The 9,753-nt window shown below is 37.7% G+C and overlaps 1 protein-coding gene across 1 annotated transcript; it reads right to left on the bottom strand.

Moving 5' to 3' along the window:
• Nucleotides 1–458: 458 nt before the first annotated feature.
• On the bottom strand, nucleotides 459–3,269 carry LOC115563348 (polycystin-2). The gene is made up of 7 exons (XM_030386120.2): nucleotides 3,055–3,269; nucleotides 2,336–2,987; nucleotides 1,924–2,155; nucleotides 1,617–1,844; nucleotides 811–1,310; nucleotides 699–749; nucleotides 459–643 (listed from the first exon to the last, which is right to left on the bottom strand). The coding sequence occupies exons 1-7, from the start codon at nucleotides 3,209–3,211 to the stop codon at nucleotides 508–510; spliced, it is 1,956 nt and encodes a 651-aa protein (XP_030241980.2). The 5' UTR covers nucleotides 3,212–3,269; the 3' UTR covers nucleotides 459–507.
• Between the last annotated feature and the right edge of the window lie 6,484 nt (nucleotides 3,270–9,753).

Below are 9,753 nucleotides of genomic sequence, written 5' to 3'. Positions count from 1 at the left end.
CATCTCTTGGTCGTTCACATTCAAATTTGACTCTCTTTTACTTGTTATTTATAAGCATTATTGCACATACACAGAGATAACAATGCGCATAATGAGCTCTGTAGTGCAGAAACCAATGGAAGGGAGGATGAGAGGGGGGCCTTATGGAGGCTACCGAACTGAGATTAAGAAAACTTCAGCTTGATGAGTCTACTCTACTTTACTATTGTTGATTAAAAACTTCACAGACAAATAAAGAATTGCTAACTGTGCAGGTAAACAATTCAGAAAGAACCCAAGCTTGAACACCTACATATGTAACTTATATAGATGAGTAATCTAGAGACTTTTTATAATCAGAAAATTCATTTATATTTTCTGTTCATATTTTAGTTCTATGCCTAAGTTCAGGTCTTGATTGTTTATTTAAATTTAATTTAATGTCGCCAGGATTTTATAAAACAATAATATATTAATTCATACATTTTTTCTCTTTTCTCCAAGTTTTTCAATGATCTGGAGAAGTCGCTAAATATCCACGTCTAATTGCTCAAATAATATCACGTTGAGCCCTTGTGCTTTGCGCAAGTGATTGTAATACCTGAGAAAACGCTTCAGGACTGGGATCAGTACCTCTTCCAAAACATGAAGACGTGTGGAAACTCTATGGAGCATATTATGTAGCTATATAGAGTATAGATCAAACTTAATCCACTCACCGTTTCATGCGCAAAGGCAGGTACATATCCTGTGTTAGGAAGGCCGGATCGCTGCGATAAGAACTAATTGAATTCCAGGTCTTTGGAGACACTTGAGATCAGGTCAACTTACCTGATCGAATGCGTGCGTTTGGCAGTCAAGCTGGACACCATTTGAGGAATTAAGTGGTGATCCACTTCCCATTCGCCCTCTGCATCTATATCAACTTTTTTGCGGACTCTTCGCTTGCGAAAAATGAGCCAATAAAGCAGATCGTACAAGCTTATGAAAAACATACGAATGACGGTAGTCACTTTGGTTTTTTTGGTCTGCAGTGTGGCGCTGACCTCGTCGTAGGCGGCAACGAGGATGCCCAGGCAGACGTGCAACACCAGCAGCACATAGACAATCAACACAAAGGAAATGTAGTAGATACCTGTTTTCACCTTATTTTTGTCCGTAATTTCTTGGTATGCAAATTTACGCCCAGCCAAGCTCATTATGGATATCAATGCATTACTTAGACTGCAAAATTTCACATCGTTGACACCAAATAATGCCAAGCCGCACTCTGCATACGCCATTAGGAAGATAAGCAAGACGACGGTGAATCCAATCAGTTCGTTGGCGCTCTAAGAAAGTGAATTTATGTTTGAATTAAGAGACTGTAAATAACAAAAGTAAAGCCAATTTCTAATAAGTGTGTGACTAAGAAATACCCGGAACTGTATAAACAGATTTTGGCAAGTATATGGAATGTGAAATCTATGGAATATTTTTGTTCATTACAAAAGAATCAATATAAGATTATTATACCATATTTTAAGAGATGTACAAAATAATATGCATACTAAATGCATAAAATTCAAAATTTTTGTTTTTGTTTTAGTGCAATATTAGAAACTTAAGGATTTTGCTTTCTTATCAGACTCACGTACTCTTAGCAGCACCTTATTAAATACCGTTAAGGTACGATTAATGGTCAAAAAGGTAAGCAGGCGTATCCAAATCATAAAAATGAAAATTCCGTTAATATAAGTAATAACGGCTCTCATGAAGCAAGCCCAGTCTAGAGAAATATATTGATCAGTTTGCTTCTTCCTCTGCAATAAGCGCTCAACATAGAAGTATTGGAAAATTTGCATCGCCAGTGCTAAGCTTGATAGCTAAGGGGAGTCAAAATCATGATTAAACGAGTAAGAATTACAATCAAACGAAGTTAGTTAACTTAGCTAGTTTACTCACCAAGTAGCAGGTGAAATCCGTGAAATTGAAATAGCTGCGTATGTATTTCTTAAAACCTATTCGAAATATAATGGCGATTTCTCTAACTGTAAACAGTGTGACCATCAGATAGTAGCAATAGCCCACAGCTTGTAAGACCCAATCGGACGTGGCGAAAATCGAATGCCTCCGTAGTGCAGTGAATGTGGCACTGGGAAAAAGTCCACCAAACGAAGGCTGCTCAAATCGCAGTCTGTAAGCCAAAATATAATGTTATGTTAATGTAAAGTATGATGATAACTTTTCCATGTTATCTATGCAGAGGAAGGTCTAATCATAACAATAGAAAACAAATGTCTTTAGTAACATATAAAACCGGCAATAACCCTTGGCATACATACATATCTATCTCTCACTACCTTAAGTTACTTACTTCACGATCTCCAATAAATCTGTCATGATATGATATAAATTGAACTCAATAATAACAATTCGAGTATTACGGCTTATCCACTCGCTATCGCGTAAGTTGGTAATTATTTCCACGTTCTTCGTATAGTTGTATGTGAGATCCTGTATAAAGCCGGCTCCGAAATACCAATCTAAAATGCCATTGATTGGCGTTACACCATCCTCTGCCATGCTGACCCACCGATATCCGCGATGGCTTGCATGGCTCTCACCGGACCACGAGTAGGGTGCATAGCAAGTGGGCGCATTCTTGGTGAATACGGGATTCCTGATGCACAGACCATCTTTCACGCGAATCTGTCTGAGACGCGGTGGTCCGAGTAGCACATTGCCATGGTATATGTTTCGCTCGACCATATTGCCATAGATCTTATTGTAAAAAGTCGTCTCGTTGGGATATGTATAGATGGCGCCCGGATCATTCGGTCGAAAGTCACCTTTTTCGAGAAATTTTAAGAATACATCCAAGGTGTAGACCCAAAACCTATCGACATTGCGAATACTTCCAAATTTTATATTCGGATCGCGGTCGAAGGTCATAGCACGCTTTACCAATAGGCACTGCAGAGCATCGTTATAGTAGTACATATGCGTAGTGTTGTTCATCTTTGTTACTGCGGGAATGATCAGAGTTGCGTTTAATGAATCGACTGACGATATGAAGTCGATCTCATCGCTTACCAACAGAGGCCAGTGAAACAAATATGATGTAGACAACAAAATCTACAACAGCACGGCGAGCTCCCCTAACGGTGTAATAATTAATTTCCTTTGAGCGGTGAAACCAAAGGTAAATGCGATCCTTTACAGAAAGGCGTAGAGCTTGAAGATCCGACATATTTTCAAATTGTTAATTCTATCGGGATCTAGATATTTCTACTGACTTGTATGTATATAATTTTCAAATTGAATTCAATGCTTGCTATTTTCCACATTATTTCAGCTACACAATTCGAAATTAGTTCACTAATTTTGTCTATGATTTTCAAATGTAACTTTAAGTTATGTCGAATATATTCCATTTGATATGTTATACTCATAAGAATGTTACATAAAGTTGAAATAATCTACCGATAACTGAATATAATGAACTGATGTAAAGAATGAGAATCAAAATGAACAATCAGAAATTTACTTTTGGTAGATCTCCCACGTGATTCTAATTTAGTTTTTAGTGCAAATTACATTTGTATATTTGTAAACTATACTATGGTGCTTTATATATTTTCTTTATAAAATGTTTCAAGGATCCGAAAACTCGCAGCCAAAAATCTTCTCAAGAATTACATATTTATTATTATTGTTTACAGCTTCAACTTGCTCTGGCAGCACTAATGCCATTTACTCATAAGCAAGCACATTGAGCTGAAAATGATTTCACTTAACGCACTCTTGGCACAGACAGTAAACATAGCTGTTATCATTTAATATATATTTTCCTGTCATTTAATTTCTTTTTCTTCGGTTTTTCCGTCTTAATCTTCATTCCCATTCCGTTCAGTGCTTCGGGTTTGCCTTTTGGATTGCATTGTCGTATTGCTTTAATGGTGCTTTGTTCTTCGCGCTTGGGCTTTGAAAATGATTTTGTAAAACGCGATGCCAAATAGAAAATCATCATAATTTTCGTTTATTACGAGAGTTTTTACCCATTTGGCCATAGTTGTTGCGTTTGCTTTTGCTTTTCATGTTTCTTTATGGGAAAAAGTTTGTCTGTTGGCAACGTTGTTGCTTTAATTGCCATTGTCATGACTTGTCCCTGTTGTTAGAGTCAATGTACTATGCCCCAGCCCTCAATAGAATGGCAAAGCAAGTTGCCAGCTCCTTTGATTTGTTTTTGCCAACAAACGCAAGCAAACGGAAAGAAAATAGAAAAACACAAAACTTTTAAAGGACACTGAGGGGGCAGGCATCCCCAGAGCCAGAGCCTGTTTCTCAGTGTCTCTGTGTCTGGGCCTCTTCCTGTGCTAAAAGGTGTGCGCCCAGCCCAGCTTATATAAGCGAACACATTTTCGAGTTATTAATGGAAAACTCTTGGCCATTTCGCTCACTTGCTCTGTGTCTGGCTTAGATAAATACAAGTGCTAACTAAATGTTATGTTTTCATTATGCATGGCCGGGGCAGGCAGGAGCGGCAGCAGCAACAATAACTTTTAGACAACTTTCAGTCAGTTTCCAACTCCAGCTGTGGCTTTCGTCTTCTTTATGCTGCCAGCTGTTTATTGGCTTTGACAATCTTTTTCTCGTCTTAGCCTTAAGGCCATGGCAAATTGTTAAAAAAAAAAAGGTATTTCAATAAGAAGCCATCTATCTGTATAATAAATCTAACTTGAGTTCAAAGTTAAAGAATTTCAATATACTTACTTTATATTCTACACCAACGCTATATTTACTTAGCCAAGAATTTTTGTTTTCATAGCTTCGTTGACAATTTTATTCTTTATGCTTTCTCTTTGGGTGTCTAGAACTCCCTGCTGTGCAGGGTATCTCCAGCTTCACTATTCTCTATCTCTCCTGTTTTGCTCTGCTCTATTGTTTAGCCCATATATTGGCTCTCATCTGTTTGAGCAAAGTGCACTTTTTTAACTAACTTGTCTAACGCAACTAATGAAAAGATTTGTTATTAGTTTTGCAGCAGCGCAACTTAAAGCAGGTGCAAAAAGTAGCGGCCCAACTTTTTGCCCAAGGACTAAAACACGGCCAAAAAAAAATGTATATATATATAGAATAAGTAAAATACAGAAAGGAACAACAACTTGAAAAAGTAAATAAATATTTGAACAACTTCTTATGGCCAGCTATTTGTTTGGGTGCAAGTTTTGTGTGTGGCAAGTTTTGAGAGTGGCGAATGGCGCATGGGGCATGGTGCATGGTGCATGGCGCATGGCGAATGGACGCAACGTGAAAGTTTTTTGTGTATTTCTGCAGTCTCTGGAATTTGCCAAGAAGTTTTCGCTTAGAAAATTGATCAGACAATTTTCTAGCTAATTTAACAATAAATTCTCAAATGCTCTTAACTCTTAACAAATAAAAGCAACACCAACAAAAGACACAGCAAATCAACGGCGATTAGGCCATAAACCAGTTTCGTTTGAATGCCCATTGAAATTCAATATGCTCCTTTTGTTGTCATTCACAGCAAATTGTTTTCGCTGTCCAAATATTTTGTATAATTCGTTAATAAAAGCCATTCACTGTCTTGTCCGAGCGCTCCAAATATGTTCATAAACCAAGTGTCTGCTTTGTTCGCAGGCAATTGGTATATTAAGTTACCAATTTCGATGTAAATCAGCTATTTTAAGTCTCTCTAGTCTAGATAATTAAGTCAATTTAAAAAGACGCTGTCTCCGTTGATTGATTGACTTTATCTCTTGGTCTCAGCTTATCAACACTTTCGTTTCAATCGATCTCTGTGCCTTGTTTGGCTTTCAACTCGGCCTGCGAACGCATAAAACTCCGTCTCTCTCAGGCATGCCTGGCTAAAAGTTGGCCTTAAACACGTTTCTCTTGGCTGCAGTCGCGTAGGCCGCACGTTATCTCTATAAAGGCATTTGCCTGCAGTCCGTTTCCTGCCCACCCCGTTCGGCTGGGAGCAGCGTAACAAGAAATTGTCTTAAACACCCTATGGAAAAGAAGGTAAGACGATATAAATCTTTGATCTCATAATAGATTTGGACAATGTTGGCTTTTTATCGTCTCTTGAAGGCAATTTTATAATTGAGAGTTTGAACTTTTTAAATAATATGAGGCAAACCAACCATAAATAACAAAAATAATGTTTACATTTGCTTAAATATTTATTTATTTATTATTTATAAAGAATTAAAACTCGAAGTAGTAAAACTAAAGTATGAAAATGAATCTTATTAGGAGTGTATTTTTTAAAAATATTTTTCTTATTTATTAATTTTAATAAATAAATAATTATTAAAACAAAGAATGTAAGATTTTTTTTTTTTTAATTTATGTAGTTATTTATATCAACAAAATTTTGAAATCAGAAAGTTGTTTCACAAATTAAATTAAATTATTTATACAGTTATACAGCTTATATTTATTATCAACGTGTGCTTTCATTTATATATTTTCTAATTAACGTTAAATAATATAACGATGCCTTCCTTTTTGAGTTGCCGCCTTGTTGCCTTAATATTTTTTTATGGTCGACTTCCGAGTAGGCCTAGCCCGTATGAGTTGATGAAATTGCAACCACCTAGATTCATAAAAGTATGTCAAATGCTGTACTTGAATAGCTGAAGGGCGAACCCAATAAAACTTACCACTTGGCAATCCTTCTCAAGTGTGATCCCAGAGTATCTGCCGCAGCTGCTTCCAGCTATGTGGGTTGATGAATGCCTCGATGGCAAGCAAATCAATCAAACGTCTCTTGAACTGCAGTTCGTTCCAGCTGCCTAGGCCAATGTCACCCGCATGTTAGAGATAAGGGAAAAACGACTCTACCAAATTATACAATTAGATTAATAGAAACACGCACAGAACCTGTGAATTGTGTAAACATAAATTATTTATGATTAAATGCAAAACAAATCAAAAGCTCTGAGACCTGAAAGAAAAACTGGAAGCTGAAATTAAAAAATTATTTAAAATATTTGCCGCTGATTACGAGGTCATCAATTTGTAATGAGCATTAAGCGGACAAACAATATATTGAATGAAAGAAAATATTTTGATGAAAATACCATTTTATGGTTATTCAAATATGCAATGTTAAATGCTGGAAAAAATTAATTGTAATATTTATGTGCATTATTCAGTAAACTGCAAATTAAAGTCAATAGATTAATTAATATTATTATTATTATTATTATTGTTGTTGGCAGCTTTCACGAAGGCGTTCCACAACGTTCCAATCCTCCAGACCAAACCAAAACCAAACTACAACAAAACACGTCAGCGCCTGCGAAAGAGAAAGAAAGAAAACAGAGAAAACAAATACCAAGAGTAGCTGCCAAGGGGGCGCCCAGGCTAAGCCACATTATATACTATGTATGGATGGTGTTTCTGGGATTAAAGTTTGGCGAGCGGCGAATGGCGACGTCGCCACTTGGGATTTGGTGTAGTGGTGCAGTAGAATAAGTCTGCGCTAAAGTCGATGCTGACCGACCAACAAATACCCTGTAGCTAAGCGCAGTCATATATGATTAAGAAAAATTGATGTGAATTTAGGATAGGATTTGTAGACTTTTACTGCTTATATTCTCAATAAAAATTTTATATGTATTGGTGGTATATAGTCAAGTATTGGAAGACGTTTTGTTAGGCGGCTGAAAGCTTTTTAAACTTCTCTATAGCAAACCACATCTTAACTAGAAAACACGTGGTCAAACAGTATTTGTTGGCCAGGAGAAAAAAACGTAAAAAATATTTCGGAGAAGGACAGCAAAGCTAAATACACTATTCCTGCATCGCATGGAAAAAGAACAAAGCAAAAAATGAAATAAAATAAAAGAAAACATGAAAGAAGTGTGGCTCGAAAAAGTATATAGAGAAAAAGCTAAAGCTCAGAGAGCAGCGCCCGAGTCAGGTGAAAATGGATTCTGAAAATTGGGTTAATTGATGCTTAGTGTTTTGCTAGTGTATGTGTGTGTGTGTGTGCGTTGAGCATAGCTGTTAAGTATATAAGAGTTGGGCTGACTGGGCGTGGTTATTTAGCTAAAAGTGGCTAATAGTTTTTTTTTTTGCCAAGGCAGCCGGATAGTGGCCGGCGGAAACGGAAACCGGAAATGCGCACAAGAAAATACACACACCAGCTCACACACATATACAATGTATTACGCACACATCATGAAACAGGCCAAAATGGCGGCGTCGCCTGAAATTTGGTTTGGGAGTTCACAGCCAAACAGCTCAGCTGCTCTACATGTAATTAGCATTAAACCATTTGTCGAATTATACACACCGGGACTGCCTAGATCCGTGAGATTGGCATTCAGTGCGCCTGGTGGTCCGCTTAATGCTGTGCCAACCGCGCCCACAATAGAGCTGGACCCACCGATGCTGCTGCCGCCGCCGCCGCCGCCGCCGTTGTTGTTGTTAATGCCGGCCGCATTGTCCAGCGCCCGGATGACATCGCAGCGGCCAAAGAGCAGCAGCAGCAATAGCAGCATTTGCTGCATCCACGCCCTAAGCGACCTCATTTTGCAATTTGGTATTTTGGCAATCTGTTTGTTGTATTCCAGCATCGGCATCAACATGTTCCATTTGTTGTTGTCTGACTGTGCGGCTCCGTTGGCGACAATTGTGAATTCTCTGCAAATGAATTGAACAGATGAACAGATGAAAAAAAAAAACGGAAAACCCAAATTGAATTATCAGGTGCAAATGCGTTAGAGGATTTTGCGTTTGAAATTCGAATTCGAATTTGATTTTAGCTGATTGTCGTCGGCTATTTGGCGCTGCTGTTGGTATAAATGCAGGCACTCAAATTCGTGTTGCTTCTACAAATGAAAGCAAGGTTTGTTTATAGATGCAAAAAACACTTTAAATGTATCCTTAAGATACAAATGTATCTGTTGAGCAAGAGCTCGTTTATCAAGTTTATTTGTTAAGCTTATTTCATTGTTAAGTTGTGGCTGTTGCTGTTGTTGTTGTTGTCAAAAGTATGTGAAAACTTCAAATGTATCTTTGTGCAGAAAAGTCACGTTTCGCTTATATTTCTCTTTGGGTAATTCACTTTTGTTATACATTAAAGTCTAAAGTCCGTTGCCCCAGGCATTTTTAGGCTCGTCAGGCTGCACTTGTCACAACTGCAGCTAGCAGATACATTTGTATCTACGCCTGCGAATTGCATTTGCCGAGAGACATAAATTCACGATTTTATGCACTGCACGCCACGTATTGATTTTGTTTTTTTTTTTTTAACAGTCGCGACACACCCACAGCGCTAATGTAGCTAATAGACATAAAAGCAGAAATTGCATTTGACTTCAGGTTTTTTTTTTTCTTTTTGAACTGGAATTCTCTTTTAAATTGTATCTCGCAGATACAATTGTAATTCGCTGGCGCTTTAAATTATTGATTTTTTTGTTTTGTTTATTGCTCGCACTGTTACCCCTGACTGTGTTGTTGTTGTTGTTATCGTTGTTGTTGTTGCTGTTGTAGCTTGTTTAGCTCCTTCTTCAACTTGTATCTTCTTGTTTATATTTATGCATTGCACTTGCGCCCAACTGGCTTTGTCTGCTTTTTTGTTACATTTATAAATGGTTTACAGCACATGTGCTACACATACACATACACGCACACATACGCACACTCTCATACGCACGCACAGCTGTGGCTACAATTTGTAACTGTAGAGCATTTATAAATGTTGCTGCTGCTGCTGTTGCTGCTGCTGCTCCTGCTCCTGATGCCTGGCCCTTG

This window comes from Drosophila navojoa, chromosome 3 (assembly GCF_054131105.1).
Source record: "Drosophila navojoa isolate 15081-1374.11 chromosome 3, UAZ_NAV_1.0, whole genome shotgun sequence".
NCBI lineage: Eukaryota > Metazoa > Arthropoda > Insecta > Diptera > Drosophilidae > Drosophila > Drosophila navojoa.
Note: the sequence above shows the minus strand (reverse complement) of the source record. Positions and strands in the feature narration are given on the sequence as shown.

Coding starts and splice junctions, on each gene's coding strand:
- LOC115563348 (XM_030386120.2), bottom strand. CDS start 3,211: ATGTCGGATCTTCAAGCTCTACGCCTTTCTGTAAAGGATCGCATTTAC. Junction 2,988..3,054: donor TGTTTCACTGGCCTCTGTTG/GTAAGCGATGAG, acceptor TCATTCCCGCAG/TAACAAAGATGAACAACACT. Junction 750..810: donor AAACGCACGCATTCGATCAG/GTAAGTTGACCT, acceptor TTCTTATCGCAG/CGATCCGGCCTTCCTAACAC.